The 18,813-nt window shown below is 47.3% G+C and overlaps 2 protein-coding genes across 3 annotated transcripts in view; both read left to right on the forward strand.

The window, feature by feature from the left end:
* The window catches only part of dock1 (dedicator of cytokinesis 1), an 87,621-nt gene extending 69,774 nt beyond the window's left edge, over positions 1-17,847 (forward strand). Inside the window, exons 45-53 of one of the 2 annotated variants that reach the window (XM_086016480.1) lie at positions 86-262; positions 592-675; positions 1,448-1,585; positions 2,303-2,445; positions 2,736-2,934; positions 3,038-3,227; positions 3,764-3,924; positions 4,098-4,189; positions 17,444-17,847. In XM_086016480.1, the coding sequence (XP_085872606.1) occupies positions 86-262; positions 592-675; positions 1,448-1,585; positions 2,303-2,445; positions 2,736-2,934; positions 3,038-3,227; positions 3,764-3,924; positions 4,098-4,189; positions 17,444-17,450 (1,191 nt within the window). In that variant the 3' untranslated portion in view covers positions 17,451-17,847. Of the gene's footprint in view, positions 1-85; positions 263-591; positions 676-1,447; positions 1,586-2,302; positions 2,446-2,735; positions 2,935-3,037; positions 3,228-3,763; positions 3,925-4,097; positions 4,681-17,443 lie in introns of those variants that run through there. The other variant, XM_086016481.1, reaches the window with a different exon arrangement.
* Positions 6,945-8,893, forward strand: foxi1 (forkhead box i1). Its single transcript, XM_086016511.1, has 2 exons — positions 6,945-7,950; positions 8,157-8,893. The coding sequence occupies exons 1-2, from the start codon at positions 7,305-7,307 to the stop codon at positions 8,633-8,635; spliced, it is 1,125 nt and encodes a 374-aa protein (XP_085872637.1). The 5' UTR covers positions 6,945-7,304; the 3' UTR covers positions 8,636-8,893.
* Positions 17,848-18,813: the final 966 nt, after the last annotated feature.

Genomic DNA, 18,813 nt, shown 5'->3' on the forward strand with positions numbered 1-18,813 from the left:
TACAAAAGTGCCCCTTTTGCAACCATTTTGTGACTCGCCCTCTAACTCCCTGACACACTTTTGTGTGCGTTGTGCGCGCGCTTAGGATGAAATCAGCCCACTGGAGAACGCCATGGAGACCATGCAGCTGGCCAACGATAAGATCAGCAGCATGGTGCAGAAGCACCTCGGCGACCCCAACCTTCCCATCAACCCGCTCTCCATGCTGCTCAACGGCATCGTGGACCCCGCCGTCATGGGGGGCTTCGCCAACTACGAGAAGGTGGGCACCTCGATTGGCAAAGGAGGAAACGTTCCACGGGAGCTGAGGAAAATAAATGTCGATCGTCCAAGCTATGCAACTTGAAAGCCCACAAGTTGAGTCAATCGTATCTCAGGGCAGCACTGTAATATTTGGCATGTCCTCCTCCTCTCGTGAAAATGACTTCTGCCAAGTACTATTTACTTATTACAAAACATCTTTCGCACGTGGCCCGGGATGCGAGGCCCGCCTCGCTCATTGCAGCTCTAGTTATTATTTTCCTTCTTTGGCTTGCCCTCCACGTTATCCAAAATGTGAACAACCGCTGGGTGTGTGTCGTCCCCTCGCAGGCCTTCTTCAACGACAAGTACGCGCACGAGCACCCGGAAGACCAGGACAAGATGGACAAGCTCAAGGACCTCATCGCCTGGCAGGTGCGACTCGCCACAACCGGCTGGGAAACAACAATTTGTGGCTCTTGAAAGATTGCTCACATTTCTCGAGAAAAAAAAAAAAAAAAAAAAAAAGATGCTAACTTGAGTTGAAAAACGTCTGGTAGGGAATCATTTGGGAGCGAGTGTGATTTGGAACAGCCGCCCAATCTCCCGACCAGCCACTTTGCTAACTTGGCCAAAGTTGGCCATTGCGCTGCAAACTCTTCAACCTTGAGCGAGCGAAGTGTCCACGTGCTCCACAAATAGCCGCCGCCTTTCTCTGCGCACAAAGCGCGTTGCCATGCCGCCACTCGGGCGCACTCAATCATCCTCCATCATGCTCGGCGCTATAAAAAGAGCGAGCGCCGGCGGGTATCCCGGGAGACGGGAATCCTGCCGCACGACTCCGTGTCTCCCGCTTCTCGCGCCACCTCCGCAGCGTATCGGTCTCGGCGTCCTTGACCTTCCCAAATCTTGACGTCCGACAAGAGCAGGAGGAGGGTGATGATGAAGGTGCGCAGGCTCCGGGGATATCCCCATGGCTCGTTTATAGTGAGGATCGCCTTCAATTCTCATAGATAGGAGGAGGTGGTATTTACATTTTTAAGAGTTTTTTTTAAAAATAAAAATTCATAAAGATAATAATTATAATTTTAGAAAACCTATATTGAAAAAATGTTTAGGCAGGAATAATACAACTTTTTTGAATATTTATTTTTTATTTTTTTTACCTGGCCTGCTGATGTTTCATGTTGTGCATTTTGGGGGGCAGATCCCGCACCTGGCCGAGGGCGTGCGCATCCACGGCGAGAAGGTGACGGAGGCGCTGAGGCCTTTCCACGAACGCCTGGAGGCCTGCTTCAAGCAGCTCAGGGAGAAGGTGGAGAAACAGTACGGCGTCAAGACGCTGGTGAGATGGAGCACATCAGTCGGCTTTTCAAAGAATGTGTCGCCATCGTCAGTATTCCCATTTTGCTTTCAAAGGGCAAAATATTCGAAATGTCGACATAGGCCACACCAGTGAACATTAATGAAAACCTCTCTGACGATGTCAGACAAAACTGAGCTACATTTGAATATATCTCAATACTTTTTGTGGCAATCGGCTGCAAACACCTGGAAAATTCAAAAAGACGACAGCGCCGCCCCCAGGCAGAGAGGGGCAACTGCACAGCAGAAATCACCCAGGCTCACAAGTCTTTTATTTAGTCAAGGGAAAAGGTCAGGTTTAAAAGGCGGCTATTTTGATCATATGAAATAATTTATTTAAATATTCATCTATTTTTCTTTTATTTGTTTTTTTCTGCTTATTTAAAAAAAAAAAAGGTGCCTAATGTTTTGGCTGTTGTGTGTACTGTATTTTTTTTAATTGTCTTTCATGGGGTTTTCCTTTTGTGTTTGTTGCAATAGATTAGTCTATTGTCTTTCTATGTTATTTTAAAATAATTGTTTTGATTCCTGTATGAAACACTTTTCATAAAATATTTTAAAACGAGCTTAATGGAATTAAAATGGCAATGAATCGCAGTGCTTTTTTTTTTTTTAATTTAGATGAGCACATGTCCTGCAACAAACTGATGATGTTGTTGTTGTTTTTTTTCTATATGAATGTCGGTCAACTTTGCAGCCGGCGGCGGACGAGCGCCGCGGTTCTCGTCCCCACTCGATGGTTCGTTCCTTCACCATGCCGTCGTCGCAGCGGCCTCTGTCCGTAGCCTCCGTCACCTCCGTCTCCTCGGACAACTCGCCCTCCAGGCCGGGATCTGACGGGTAACTAGCACCAAAGCACCGGCACGCCTACGTGGACTGAAAAGTTACTGCTGCATCTACGTGGCAATCGTTACGCATAGCGTGAGGTTCCGTTCACTGGGCTCCTGCTCAGTAAGTTGCAGTAATTCATCATTCTTTGCAGAGGATAAAGAATGTGTTTTTGTTTTTCCTGTCTAAATATGTTCTTCAAACTCGAACCGCAAGGCACGACTGGACATAAATGTTTTCCGGGTGCGGTCCCAGAAGAAGCTGCCTTGCGATGGCTCTTTTCCTCTTTTGCCTTGCTCCAGGTTTGCCCTGGAACCTCTGCTCCCCAAGAAGCTGCACACCAAGTCCCAGGACAAGCTGGACCGCGACGAGCCCGAGCGCGAGCGCCGGGACAAGAAGAAGGAGAAGCGCAACAGCAAGCACCAGGAGATCTTCGACAAGGAGATGAAGACCACCGACATCCCGCTGCAGCCCGCCGAGGCCGTCATACTCTCCGAGACGGTACGGCGCCGTTTCCAGCGCTCGTCTTCAAACGAGCTTCGTGTATTTACAAACAAATTCTGCAAATTGGCTTTATCGTGTTTTCCATTGGTGGATGTTTTAGATCAGCCCACTGAGGCCCCAGAGGCCCAGGAGTCAGGTGCTGAGCCAGATCGTCGGAGACCGTCGCCTCTCCGTGTCGCCGGGACCGCCCGCCACCTCGTCGTCCAACTCGTCGTCTTCATCTTCCTCGCCGGGACCGCCGCCCATCACGCCCCGCAGCAAACTCTCCTTCAGCCTGCACGCCGGCTCCAGTCAGTTGCCCTTTCATTTCTTTCTTTTTTTTTCTTTTTTGGCCTTCAGAGCTTTCTCTCCTATTTATTTATTTATTTATTTATTTATTTTAAATGCGTGATATCAATGAAATTGTTAATTGTCATGCTTTCATTTTGTTATGTATAATTGATGTATTTATATTTAATTAACCAAATATTTAAACATGCCAAATTGTTTATTTTTTGCAATATGCTTCATCTTAATAACAAACTGATCATTTATGCTCATTTTAAATTAATTAATTAATTAATTAATACAGAATTAATATCATTGTAATTTACTAATTATTTAATACAACAAGAAAACTGAAACATTTTTATTTTCATCATATTTTTGCATTTGCATGTCTATTTTTCTAGGGAAATGGAGTTTATAATGAACCAATTATTTAAGATGAACCTTTCTTTATGACTCAGTGAGCAATGAATGAATACAACTAAATGGGTCCGTCGTCTGTTAATGAAGTCGTTTTGGCACGAAAGTGAAAGATTGTGCCGCTGTGGTTTGTGGTCAGATGTGGAGCTGAACGGGGTTGGCTGCGGCGACAAGGCGGACGTCCCGCCTCCGCTTCCCGTCAAAGGCAGCACGGCCGATTACGGCAACCTGCTGGATAATCAAGACTTGAGCGGGCCCGCCGCCGCCGCCGCCGCCACCACGCCACCGCCGCATCGACGAGTGCGTATGAGTACAAACACAAAAACAGAACACCTCCATTGTTTTTTTTGTTTTTTTTTTCTGGTTCCATCTTTTTCACAACATCCGAGCTCAACGTTAAGAAATGAAGAGGCTAATTTGAAGAAAATTTGTGAGTTGTGCGTTGACGAGTGTTGCTTGTGTTTGCGGCGTAGCATTTACCGCCGCCGCTGCCCAGCAAGACGCCGCCGCCGCCGCCCCCCAAGACCACCAGGAAGCAGACCTCCATCGATTCGGGAATTGTACAGTAAGCGCAAAGACGCAGACGACCGAGACCACCGCAAAAGTGACGGCCGCTGCCCCCCCCCCCCCCCCCCCCCACCCCCAAACACACACAGACTCACACACCCGACGACGCACACATTCCTGGCACTCCTGACCCGCGTTGACAAGATGAATACCTCATTGCAGTCGGTTTGAGTTTTTACCCTTCAAGACATCAACACTAATGTCCCACTATGTATGTACAGAGGTTTGTATATATGATTTTATTTGTTGTTTTCTACGCCGTTGCTTGTATTAATGCGTTATTAGATCACACGAGGCATTTTTCCCCACACAAGAAACCAACCCAAAAAAAAAACAAAAAAAGGGCTGTAGAGTGACTTGGTGAAAGGTTTGGCGTGCGCAAAGCGGCTTATGAAACATGCGTATGGTTTTCAACATGAACTGCTCCAAATTCACTACTGACACCACTTCTGAATAAACATTCGCAGTGTTTGGATTTTTCAAGCCAAACATGTCTGCCGCCTCCTGATTTTTGACACTCACTTATCAGTTTGTACTAAAATGATTTTTGGGGGGTTCATTGCCATTTTTTTTAAAGTGCCATGTGGGCGTCATGCAGCGATATTTTTTCTTCAGTTGTTTTACAGTGGTGCCTTGAGATACGCAGTGACCTGACTTAGCGTTTTTTCGAGATATGCTGACGCAAAACGGCCAGGCAGGAATTTGTTGTCTTTTATCAACTTTGGACAACTCAACCATACGTAAAAACAGTCAACAAGAACGGGGCTCATGGGAGAACAACAAGGAGGAGGGCGCTGCAGTCCAAACACATTGTGAGGACAAACGAAAACAGAGTTGAAATATTTGGGGGCAACACACAACGCCACGTGTGGAGGAAAAAAGTGTCACAACAGCCCGACGTCAACTGTGAAGAGGGGAGCATCGTGGTATGGGCCTGCTTTGCTCACTCAGGACCTGGACGGCTTGCTCTTGTCAGTGGCAAAATGAATTCACAAGTGTATCGTGAAATTTTGCAGAGGAACTTGAGGCCATCTGTGCAACAGGACAGTGATCCAAAACTAGCAAGTCAACAACAGAACGGCTGCAGAAGAAGAAGAAGAAAATACGTGTTCAGGAGTAGACCACTTAAAGTCCGGACCCCTCCCAGATGAGATGCCGTGGCATGACCTCCGCAACTATTCCCAACAGACATCCCAGGAATTTTGCTCAAGTGCAACAGTTTGGGTTCAAAATTGATCCTGATAGTTGGCATCTGATCTGCAACTACAGGAACAATTTGCTTGAGGAATGTTATGCTCTATGAAAATATGAAAACATGTCATTGTTTGTGTTGTATTAGTTCAAGCAGATCATTTATGTTGATTGAGACGCGGATCGGTTTTGGCAGAAATGCCAGAAATCCCAAAGCTTTTTTTTCCTCCTGTCGGTGACTAAATCTTGCCGTACAAATGAATTTGATCATTGCCGAAATGTCTGCTTCATACCTTAGTGTGCTGAGTAACAACCCCCCCCCCCCTTCAAATTTTGTTTTGACAGTGTGAGGAGGACAGGGGTCTTTCAGAAAATGCCGCAAGCTAATTTCGCTAATATAGTGACAGACAGCAAATGCTTATTTGAGCCACCCGCTGTTTGTTGTCAATCAAACAATAAGTGAAGCGTAATCTAATATTTCGGGCAAGAACGGAAGCACGTCATTTGGATTTGGTGCATTGGCAGTGAGCAGAGTAGCTTGATTTTTACATTACGTAAACTGAAAAGTCCGACGGCGCTCACGTAATGCCTCTTGTCCAATCAAATTGCTTGGGTGGAGCAAACTGTTGTGTAATGTCCTTTTGTTGACAAAACAGGTTGTAAAAGCAAAGAGGTGTCAGAGTGTTATTGCTCTCAAGTGTGAGGTTTGCTAATGACTTGTTAGCCCCAATTAACATTTAACACAAACACACACTCTGCATCAGCTGTTATTGCTTTTAACTTACAGAAGGGGGCGGGGATAAGGGAGGCTTAAGTATGTCATGTTGTGGCCTGTTTGGCGCCTGTCAACCATTCTGTCATTCTTCAAGTCAATCTGGAGTATTCCTTCAGGGGAAAAACATACAGTTGTGTACTTTTAGGGGTGCCCTTGACACAGTGAGCCAACTCTACATTATCGTTTGCCGACACCCATGTCACTCACCTGTCCAGGCCCTGCCTTTTAAAGCTACACACACCTAAAAGTCACGGATCCTAAAATAGAACATAAGGATGGTAACCCCAAGTGGATCAAATAATACCTGCCATTAGTGTGTTCAGTTGAAACTATCGGCTCATCGATATTTCAGCACTTCTCAGCGAAAGTGACTACTTGGTTGCTTTTGTGCTGTTGCACTTCAACATTGTTTTGTTCTCAGTGGACAATTTGACTTTTCAAAGTCAGATCATCTTTTTTTAAAAATCTCAAGAAAATCTGTGAAAAAGTGGAAATGGGAAAAAGGCAGCTTAAAAGTCACAGTTTGAATGCACATTTATAATAATAATAAAGCCAATATAAGCCAACCTTTTTTCTTTAGCATTTTTCTTTTATTGTGATCTAATTGTATTGTTGTAAATAAAACTTGTACAAATAAGAAATGTAATAAGTTCAATTTGTGTCGTACAATTAACACGGATTTTTATCATCTAATTGTATTTTGTTGGTGCTGTAAATAAGCAGAAAGTCTGAAGCAAATCAAAATTGTATGAAATGTAATAGAGCCAATTTGTCCAACGTGTCATTTAAAAGCGTTGTTTCATCTTATTTATCATTTTTCCTTGCGTGTGATGTAATTATATTGGCTCCACCTTGGCGCGCCGATGCGCTGTAAGAAAAAATCACGAGTTAAAAGTGAGGCTCGCTGTGCGAAAAGGAGATGGTATCATCATCAAATGTAGATCGTATCGGTGCTCATTGAAAGGCAGATTGGGCCCGATTGAAAAAGGGGAGGTGTGACCGACCCCCTTTCAAAAGAAGAAAAAAAAAAAATCTCCCCGGGGGCTCCACCTGGCCCCTTGCCCATAAATACGCCTCCCTCGCCGGGACGGGAGTTCACTTGGGCCGGGAGCGCTTCGACGGCGGTGTTTGTTATTTTGTGTGGATTATGAACGCCTTCGGACCGCAGCAAGCCTCCAGCCAGCAGAGCAGCAGCGGCCACCCCGCGCACGACCTGCTGGACATGGCCGTGTACTGTGACAACTACGGCGTCTACCAGCACCAGAACCTCCACCACCTCCATCACCCACAGAGGCCCCCCAACCACTCCTCCAGCTACGGCTTGGGCGACTACGCCGCCCCGCCCACCAACCCCTACCTGTGGCTCAACAACTCCCCCGCCTCGTCCTACCTGCCCGCCGGCTGCGGCGGAGGAGGCGTCGGCGTCGGCGTCGGCGTCGGCGTCGGCGGCGGCTCCACCTACCTGCAGTCGGCCGGCTACGGCTCCGGCGGCCAGCGGCAACTCCTGGCGGCGCCCGGCGGGCTGGGAGGCGCCGACCTGGGCTGGTTGTCCATCTCCAGCCAGCAGGAGCTCTTCAAGATGGTCCGGCCTCCGTACTCGTACTCGGCGTTGATCGCCATGGCCATCCAGAACGCGCAGGACAAGAAGCTGACCCTGAGTCAGATTTACCAGTACGTGGCCGAAAACTTTCCGTTTTACAAGAAAAGCAAAGCCGGCTGGCAGAACTCCATCCGGCACAATTTGTCCCTCAACGATTGCTTCAAGAAGGTGGCCCGGGATGAGGACGACCCCGGTGAGTGCTGCTCGCTTTGACGCGTGCATTTAAACCCTAAAAGTGTCCATAAAATGCATTCGTTTGTTACAATCCGTAGTTTAATAAAAAATGCACTCATTTTATAATGGACTTGTGAACGAACTCGCGTAGCGTATTTAAAACGCATATACAACTTTTTTTTAATTATTTTTATTAACGATTCTGTTTAACTTTTGTCTTCCCAGGCAAAGGCAACTATTGGACGCTGGACCCCAACTGCGAGAAAATGTTCGACAACGGCAACTTTCGGCGCAAGCGGAAGAGGCGAACCGACATCAGCACCGCGGCCGACAAGCCCGATTCGCTCGCCCAGCACAAGCTCTCGGACACGGCCAGCCTGCTGAGCTCGTCCCCGCCCAGCCTGCGCGCTTCGCCGGCCTCCACAGAGCCGCGCTCGTCGCCGCCCAACTCGGCCGATCACAGTCCGTGCTTCGCCGGCTTCGTGTCCGGCGTCAACACGCTGCTGGCGGCCGGATCCGAGGCCTCCTGCAGGGGGCCGGAGCGGGACTTCGGCGCGGAGTTGTCCCAAGGCCGCGAGGGCATGTCCGGACTGGGCTCCCACTCGCCCTCTTTCCTCTCTGACAGCAGGATGAACTACTACAACCTCAGCAACCACTTCACTGTCAACAACCTCATATACAGCCGGGAAGGAACTGAAGTTTAATGTTGGACTCATCTGAAAACGTGACTATAATTTATCTCCTTGAAATTAGCCACCTGTATTTTTTTGTTTTTTGGGGGGGGGGGAGTATTGTGGAAAAAAACCGTCCTCAATGGGGTTCAAACATCTCCCCTTTGGAGTCAAACACTTGTCCTGTTGAGGAAGAAAAATGTACACAAATTATTTTTATACGAAAAGTGATGTATTTTGTGTTTTATTTAAACTCATATTGACGTTTGAATAAAAGCCTTTTTTATTGGACTCTGTGCTTCCAAGTGTTTTTAGTTTTTATTCTCATAATTCACATTCTCCCTTTTATGCCCACCCCAAATAAAACTCCCCTAATAAAAACACCCCAAAAAATCCTGCCAGGATGACTACAGTCAAGTGGCTGTAAGTCATCAAAGTGTGTAAAACAGAGACATTTTCCGCCTGTCACCCCCAATCGGCCCTTTACGCCAACCCATACCCCACCCCAGCCCCCCCCTACCCAACTCCGCCCCGGTTCACAAGTTCAACTTTTTTGTCTCTGGTCCGTTTCACGTGGACCTGGGGGGCATTATTTGCACCTGTGCCCCACACGGCTGTTCCTGAGCGTCACGCATGAAGTCTGCTCACTCCTTTACGGAAGAGCGTCGACAATGTGGAATAAAAGTCCGGCAAAGTGGAGGAAACACCTCTTGCCGGCGGCATAATTGAGTCCAGTGAGGCGCTGTGTGAAAAGGAGAATGAATTGACAAGCACAATGGCCGCTTGGCATCGGGAGCGCTCCCCTCCTGGGCTCCGATGAAAATATTGCCATCTGAAGATGTGGGAACAAACCATCCCGGCCCGAGGACACCTTTTGTGCCATTATCTGGGAACAAAGCCCAATGTTGAGCAACATTCCAAAGTTTGCACCCAGAAAATGTTTATTTACATCTTTACATCTCCTCTTAATTGCTTGTTTTAACTTTCATGTCGCTGTAAAATGACATTAACGTCCGGTAAATTTGACTCGGCACAGAGAAATGTTGTCAGCAACCCTGCCAAATTTGAAGGAGTTAAAAAAAAACAAAAAAACTGTATAAAATATGTAACCAGGCTTCAAAATTGTGAAATATCAAGTCGTTCTCTCCGCTCTCAGACGCTGTGGTCGTGTCCGTTGAATGAACTGAAACCATTTCCTGCTCAGCTCCAAAATATGTCTTAAGCCGACGGGAGCGGCAATTAAGCCCACCGACAACATGCCAAAGTAGCGCTTGCTGCTGCGGCCTCGTGTTTGTTTTTCGCCACCGCAACCGAAGAGGTTTCCGGCTTGCCAAGTGCCGCGCGCAGTAAACCCTACATGTGGTGCGTTGAAGACATGATGATGATGACAGGTCCGAGACCGGGGAAGATCGCTAATATATGAATGACTGCAGGGGGTGGGCGCGGGAGGGGCTGGGGGTCTGCGTGAGCGACAGGTGAGGAGAATGTCCATCAATGCGCGTGACCTGATCGGGTTTCATCGCGCCGCTTCATCCAAGGCTCGTAAAATGGATGCATCACGAGGGCATGCACATTTTTGTGATGTCTTTCAATGCAGTTTTGTTGAGGGTGTGTGCACATATCTAACGGTTTTTTTATTCTAAGCCTTGCTGATAGTTTTTTTTTTTTTTTTAAATAGAATTGCTCAGGTCATAGGTCACAATGGTGGAAAACTTTGAAATGATGGATCTGTGTCTCATTTTTAAAACCTGTCATTTGAGCAGGGGTGTGTAGACTTTCTCAAAGTGTGCTTTGAGTTTTGGCCCGCGGCGGCGCGAGGTCCGATGGATTTCGTGGGGTTGGGCCACGAGGAAAAATCAACAATAATAACTCCAGAAAAAGCTTTTGGAGTTTAACCGCCCGCCCGCCCCCTTCTGAGTATAATTGTTTTTCTGTTAACACACACACATTAGGGCATCATCGGGGGGTGCGAAGGACAGTCTGGGGGGGGGGGGGCGTCCGAGGGTGGTTTCCGTGGTGACAGCACACAGCTTGAAGCACCTGCACGCTGTCATTGCCTGCTCTTCACAGACAGGAAGTGGTGACAGATGACACAGGAAGTGGCTGCCCACCGGAGTGTTGGTGGAGGGGTCCTGTGGGTTTCTAGCTGGTGATTGGAGGGGGAGGGGTGGGGGGGGGGGTGTTGCACACTTTTGAGTACTTTGAACAGCAATGTGGAGTTTCACCTGCTGCCATGCTGCACTGAGCGTGTGTGCGTGTGCGTGTGTGTGTGATACTGCCCCCAGCACCCCCCCCCCACTCCCCACCATCAAAACAAAACTCCCTTCAGGCTCTAATGAGACCCCCTACCTGCTCCTCTATTATGAGGGAGAGACAGCAGAGAGGAGACAGACTCAGGCTCAGAGACCTGGCCGACCCCCCCCCCCCCCCCCCACCCAACCAACCAACAACCCCTTCTACAACCGGCGCCCCACCCCGCTCTCTAAACTAGGGTGTACAAGTTTTTCCTCCAATGGCCACAAAGTTGTATTTTAAAACAACCTCATCGCTTTGTTTCAAGTCTGCTGCTTAGCGGAATGCTAACACACAAAGCAAAACCTCATAGATGGGCTAACGAAACTAGCATCGATGGTGTTGTTATAACGCTTCATTGGAACAGAAACGGTGGAGCAATATGTGGACACTTGTGCCGATCGCCCCCCGTATATTGGAACCCCCCCCCCCCCGGACTGAACCATCAAACGCTCCCTCGCAGAGAGCCCCCGTAAATTGCCCCCACTTCTCCCCATCAACGTTTGACCTTGGGTGCTTGCAAACTGCTGATGATCGGGAGGCTCAAGCCCCTAAATGATAGCCTTTCAACAGACATACCCCCCCCCCCCCCACCGCCTCCCACACCCTCTTTTAATTGCTCCTTTTGTGTCGGCCCCCCTAATCTTTCAGTCCACTTCAAGGCCCCCGGTTCACTTCTAACACACCTGGAGGAGGTGCGTGCGTGTGTGTGTTCATGTGCGCGCGTGGGCATTTGCAAGGCATCTTGATCGACCTTTTAACCTTGACATCAACGCATTCTTCCGCGTGGCAATAGTTGAGACGGCGCAATTTCCGAGTGAAGAAGTCGTCTCGTGAGGTTAGTTGCTCGGAATGGAGACCTTGCTGGCGCTTGTCGTGACGCCCGCGCGGCCAACCCTCGCGTGACAGCGGCGGCGGGCGCGGCCCGCCTGCACTCAAGCACACTCGGCTCGCTGTGGCGTGTCGGGTCCAACTGATACCCGCTATGTAACCAATCAAGACATGATCGAAAACCAAAGTATCAATCTGAATGTAACTCGGTGTAGCAACATTTCTTCGGAACAAAAATTCGCCTGTAAAACTAGAAAGTAGGTTGCATTCAAATGATGACGAGTACAGTGAAAAATTGGAGTCAGTAAATGTAAAGGAGTAAATGTTGTTCCTTCCTTCCCACTGTTGGTTGGTTGATTGGCGCACCCCCTGCCCCACCACAATAAAGTGTAATGGTCTGAAATAAACCAGGCCTCTTACCTCATAAAGCAACGGCATGATGAGATTTTTTAATAAAGCTGACAGCATAATGGCCGATGTCCCAGTCCGTACATCCTGCCACTGTATTTAAGTGTTCATCTCAGGCGCACCTTTCATGAAGGGCACAATCAACAATAATGACAAGGCGGCACCGCATAATGACGCAATCAGAATGCTGTCAAATTAAAGTGAAACCTGCGCGGGTCCGTCTATGGCCTGGAATGCAACAGAAGCATTTTTAAGAGCAGACTCCATTGCCATACCAACATTTTTTTCAGATGGTCTCTCCCAGACACGATTCCAACAGGGATGGCGCACCCCCTTTTCCACTGCGCACATCCCCGCAAAATTTAGAGATAGACTTTTCAAGCAAACAAGCCTAAGCCACATTAATCGATGTATTGATATATGTAGCACCGTCTTTTCCAAACATTTGTAAGCCACACGCACCCCCTTCGACATCCGTCAGAGGATTGGCGCACCCCCTATCCCCACACACAAGAAAAAAAAAAAAGAAAAAAAAGAGCAGTCTTTTCTAAAATATAAAAAATACAAAAATAAAGTCACGCACGGCGCACCCCCTTCAACATTTACAACAAAGTTGATGCCCACCCAGAACAATAAAAAAAAGGGAAAATTAAACAAAATTCCAGACGAAAAAAAACGTATTGAACAGTCTTTTCCCATTTCACCGCACACCCCCTTCGAGAATCCTGACACGATTGGCGCACCCCCCTCTCCCTACAGATTTCCTTGACTTTTGAATAATCCTAATTGATGGCATGGGCCGTTTCTTGGGGCTCGTCCGAACGTTGGCAGTCCTGCGTTGAGCGATGGCGTCACACTTAAAAGGATTGCAACGCTTGCCGGGACGGCGGCGAGCGTCGGCAACGGCGCGCCGCGTTAATATACGAGGCCAAAGGAGCCGTTTCATGGGCAGAGACGGGGCGGCGCTCCAGAAAGCCGGCGGGAGGTGCTCCGGATGTATTACAAGTTTGCGCAGCGCCGACGTTTCGCCGGCCGTATTTCACGCCGTCACGCTCACCTGTACTTGACATTTTACGTCTGCACGCGTTCGAGTAGCAAAAGCGCGCCGGGATAAATCACGGCCGATGAGCACTACTCAACACGTTCCCATACAGCTCCGGTTTTATGGCGTATCCTCGGGTTTTTGGTTTCGGGACGGATGGACCAGGAGGCAGCAAGGGGGACCCGTTTGTTGGACGCGTTTTTCAAAGATCACTCCGACCTAACTGTGAAGAAGAAAAATGGCGGCGCTATGCTGGATGAGTGTTTAGCCTGAATTTAGATTGGCCAAAATGTGAATGTCATTTTTCTTTCATTTAATCAGAAAAGCACTTGCAAAATGAAGATTTTTCGCGTTACATTTCGACTCGTAAAAGTTTGAATTGAGCTTTTCTTGTCATTTTACCTCATTTAAATTTCAATTATATATTGTTAAGGGAACTGTCTTTTTTTTTAAATGGGGAAAAATGCCCGCAATTTTTTCTTTTTTTTTCCCCCGCCCTTGTTCTCTATTTAAATAATGTTGAAATCCCGACTAGAATTGCATCATATATACCTTCACATCAAATGAAAAACTTTACTTCTCCATGGAAATTTTTTTTTTTGTTGAAAATTCTTGAACTTTTACGACTATTAGGACTAAAAGGAAACCCCTCTTAATGCTTGGCAAGTCATCAGCGGGAGAAGAAGGAGACCCAAAAAAGAAAGAAAGAAAGAAACTGAGCTAAGTCGCGCAGGAATTTCCTCCCTGGGGGAGCCCTGAGTGATGTCCGTCTCCTCGCAGTCCATCACGGCTGAAACTGGATCACTTGACACTCGCTTAAGTGACTTGAGTTGCTGGCAATCCTGCGCGGCCGCGCCGCTTCACAGCAACTTGTTGTTCTGGGATTCGGGAATGATTTAGACCGTGACAAAGGGCCACAATAAACCCCCAAAAAGTCGTCTTCATTTCTCTTAACTTTAAAAGTCAATTCAATTCTTTCTATTGTGACTTCCAAAAAAGATTGTTTCAATTATATTTTTAATGTATTATATTTATTTTGTTATACACCGTCAATAGGATCTTTTTCTTATTACAACATAGTGTTCGTTTTTTTTTATCATTGATTTTTTATTTCATATAACTCGCAACTAAGCTGCAGTGTAAGTCATTCTACACAGAGGATAAAGAATATATGCTCGAGAGTATTGTTGCATGCGCCGTCTGCATGCGTTGCTACGGCTTGCGTTTGAGTAAAAGCTGTTGAAAGATTTACAATGACGTCAATTTCATTCACCCAGCTCCGGTGTTTGTTAGCGTTCCGCTAGTGGACGTTCCCAAGTTATGTCCTTTGGTTGAATACACCATGCGCCGTCAAAAAACGCAACTTGTATTTTTTTTTTTGTCCCAAAACATCCATTTAAGTTGTAAAAACGGACAGGCATGGCAACGATGTTAATTTGAGCGCAACAAAGCGAGCCCGTTGTTTTTAATTTGATATTTTAGTTGGCACTCCATAAAAGGGACAGCGGCTCTGTGAAGTCATTTCTTTGCTGTGAAATGCAGGAAAGCCAATTTTCGCAACAGCAAAACCTAAAACCTTTAGTTGAATCGCCCAACTGAAAATGTGACTGAAGTTGATTGCCTTGAAATTTTGAGCTCACGCAACATTTTTTTTTTTTTTTTTTTTTTACCGTGTGTGACGGCGATCTTCAACTGGGAGCTGCATTCAACCTCTTGAAGTCTCTGTCGGTTTTGTTGTTGTTGTTTTTTTTTTTGACAAATTGTCGACGACCTGGAGAGTTGACTTCTCTGCGTGCCAATCTCAAGTTTTAGCTCGCAAGTCAAAGCGAAAAACTGGCCAAACGACGGCTTGTATCTCGAAAAACTCAGTCTGATCACTTGAAAGTCAGGTTGCGCTTTTTTTTTTTTGGGGGGGGGGGGGGGGGGGTTTGCCAAGGAAGGAAGGGCACAGATAAAGCTGTCTTCACCCCGCGCGTCGCCTCATCACCTCGCCGCCGAGTGTCAACGACGGGCGGAAGAGGCGAGCCGGGGCGCCGGGGGACGGATGCCGCGCGGGGGCTTCCCACCGACGACGCGCACTTAGCGTACGAGCGGCCGGAGCCGACTGGTAGCGGGGGTGGGGCCGCGGGGGGGGGGTGCGGTCGCCTCACCCCGGGGCGACACTCGGGCCCGGCCTCGGCCCCTCCATTGTCATCAGGGCCGCCGCGCTTCCTGCCGCCGCATTCTTGCCGCCTCCGATGCCCCCACCGGCAGCGGCGCGGGGACGAGGGCTGACTCGTAAGTGCCTGAGCGCCCCCGTGTCAAGGGTGATGAATGGAGCGCGGTAACACGACGCCGCCGATCCTGACCGCAAGAATAGGGGCCGCGTGTAAACTTTTGGAGCGTCGTCGCTCCCGTTTTTTTCCTTGCGCGATTAGTCGCCGACGCGGACGCAAGAACACATCTGACATATCGGAGATGTTTTGAGAGGCGCAACGCTTGTCAAAACCGGCCCGCATCACCAGGGGCTGTGAAAATGCGCAATATGCATGCCGGGCCACTAGAGGGCGCCAGTCGTCACTCGCCGTGGCGCGGTTCACTTTTTACGGTCTCGCAGAATTTTTTTTAATCTAATTTTGTGTCGCTGAATTTGCGCTAGATTGTGGGGGGAAAAAATGTCGTGAATGTGGAAATGGAAACAGGAAAAAGAAGAAACATGCTATACTTACAAGAGTGGTGCCTTGAGATATGAGTGCCTTGACTTGCAAGTGATGCTGTGATTCATCTCAAATTGTGCTCAGTGCGTCTTTCCCCCAATTTTTTTTTGCTTCTGATTGGTTGTTAAATGGGGCTCCACTTTGCCTCTAGCGCCACCTGTTGCTCGGGCATGCACTTGTCAGCCTCAACAACCAATGCAGAATCATTTGCCTTTTAAATAGGGGGTGGGGGGGCCCCCGGGGGGCCAGGGGTCGGCCGCGTCTGACTAATTGTGTAGCGGGACCTGAAGCCGAGCTGCGACCCCTCAAGCTGTCAGACGCCGTGTCTCCACGCCCCCTGCGGGGCGCCGCCATTGTTGAGGGGCAAACGCCATTTTGTCTCCGGCGTCTTGCAAACTTTTGGGGGGCCTCAGAGAGGCAAGATAGCCTCCCCGAAGCAAACTACTACTGCATTTCTTTATATGATACAACACAGGAATTTTTGCTCACGGACCCCGAAGGGTCCTCGGAGTCCGGTTCGAGAAGCGGCGGTTAAGAGGGGTCAAATGGCCGCTTCCTGTGCCAAATGCGCTTTCAGGATTGAGTTGCATGCGCTCATTTGTAGCCGCTTGATGGATGGATGGATGGATGGATGGATGGATGGATGGAGCGGCACTGGAGGAGCCCCGCAGGCCTTGGCTGCGTCCAGCCAGCTCCAGTGGAAAAGACGATTGACAGCTTTATGGCCGGCTTCTCTAAGCCATTCATAAACATCGGGGTGGGGGGGTGGGGTGGGGGGGTCGGGGTCTGGGGGAGGGGGGGGGGTGCGACTTCTGACAGAAGCCGACATGTAGTAGTGGAAGTGCTTATCGGGTGTCAGCTCGCATCATGGGAAACGGAAAAGGAAAAACAAGAACAAAATGTGGAAGATTTTTCTTGCTTTTAATTTTTAATTTTTAATTTTTTCTTTTTTTACATTTTTGTCATGTTAGTAGCACATTTGTCTCTTTTATTCATTAAAAAAAAAACATTTAAAAATGGAACACGTGAAAATGATGCCCAATTTTTTTGGTCCTTTTTTTAAAAACAAATTATCCTCACAACGTTGATCGTATTATTAATGATGATGGTAGTTTTGTACTTTTGAAATTTAAATGATTTTTTAGCCACAATTGTCACCTGAAAGGATTGTGGTACTTGACAAGATTTTTCTTTTCATTTCTTTATTTCTTGCTTTTTGTCCTTTTTTATTTTTTATTTTTTTTTTGCTTTAATTCATATATTTATACAAGGCAATTTTTGGAAATTCGCATTTCATTTTTTCGTTTTTCATCGAGTGCACTCGCCAACATCAACAAGGCTGCGATTGTTGCTGATTTAGGGCCCAATGTTGTCATTTATGCCTTCCAAGCACGTGTAAAAGGTGGTGCACTCCAGGTCGCTCACCTCATATATCTTTGCCATTCATCTTAATTTGTCACTGAGGGCTGGAAAGGAGGAGGGGGCGGGGGGGGGGGGGGGGGGGCAAAGGGAGGGGGGTGTAGTTAATTGCACCCCTGCTGCTCCATTATGGTGTCATTCCTCTGTTAACAGGCGATAACATCTTCTCCAAAGCACCTGAAGCCAATTCTCCACTTTACCTGCGTGGCCCGGACACACACGCACACGCGCGCACGCGCACACACGGAAAGTAAGCCAGACCAGCCGGCAGAGTGGACTCAAAGTGGCCCAGAACCCGTTCGGCTGTTCTTGTGAGTCCAACAAGCTTGATGGATGGATGAGGGGGGCAGGCCAGCACTTTCTCTGCTGATTGGCAGGTGTGATGGATGACACACACACACACATATATATACACATTATACACACGCACGCACACACACACGCATCGTAAGCGTAGAGCTCAATTGGCGCCATTTGACCCCATGAAACCTTAATAGAAGCTTGGATAAGTGCAAGGTCACCTAAAAATAAAAATGTTTTGTTCGAATGTCAAAGATGATTAATATTAATGTTGTTTTATTTTGGCTCATGCCACATTTTGTATTGTACTTGATTTGTTTTTTTTTTTAAAGAATATTTTTCACAAGTTAAGCCTCAGAAAATTGGACATGAATACAATTGATGGTTATAAGCATTTTTCTTTATGACATATATTTGTAAAATAATTTCTAATTCAAAATATTGGATGTATTACTTTTAAATCATTTTCATGAGACTAGAAAAAATTATACTATATCATTAAACGTGTTTTTATTGGTGTTTTTAATATTATTTGTAGTTTTTGTTTCTGTTTTTCTTGAAAGCATTCTGTGTCTTCATTTATAAAAATGTCAAATATATGATTCATCTATTGATTTGATCTATTTTCGTAGGTCTTTTAATAATGACAATTTTAGGCTAGTTTATGTAGTTTCATCTACTATTATTACAAATCGAAATCAAAGAATTATTATTTAATAGAAAAAAAATGAGGATACTATGCTATATATACATGTATGTAGAAAAAGCAGCAACATCTATCAAATTGTCCATAGAAGTCAGTGTACCTAATAGAGTGTCTCCCAGTCTCACTCCAGAGTGAGTGGTCCCCCCCCCCCCACTCTTCCTCCCTTGACACGAGCCCCCCACCCCCCAATCTCCGCCACCTGCCCTGCAGCTGGAGGTGTCCATTTCACAGGGCGGGGTCACATTTCACAGGTACAAAAAGTGGCCCTCGCTAATCCTATCACGTGAGAGTGTCTTCATTTAATCCCGAAAGCTTCCAGAGAGGAAGAGATTAGCCGCCATCTCTGATTTTATTCTAATGATGTTTGCAAAGGGGGTTCGCTTTCAATGCTGCTTTTTTTTTTTGGTGGGGGCGGGGGGGGGGGGAGTTCTCCACTCTTGAGTGGCCACGTGAGAAGATGAGTTGTGAGATAAAAATGGCTCCTGCGGCGGCTGTTAAACACACAAACACACTGTGC

Source organism: Filicampus tigris, chromosome 19 (genome assembly GCF_054856515.1).
Source record: "Filicampus tigris isolate MCC_2025a chromosome 19, RoL_Ftig_1.0, whole genome shotgun sequence".
NCBI lineage: Eukaryota > Metazoa > Chordata > Actinopteri > Syngnathiformes > Syngnathidae > Filicampus > Filicampus tigris.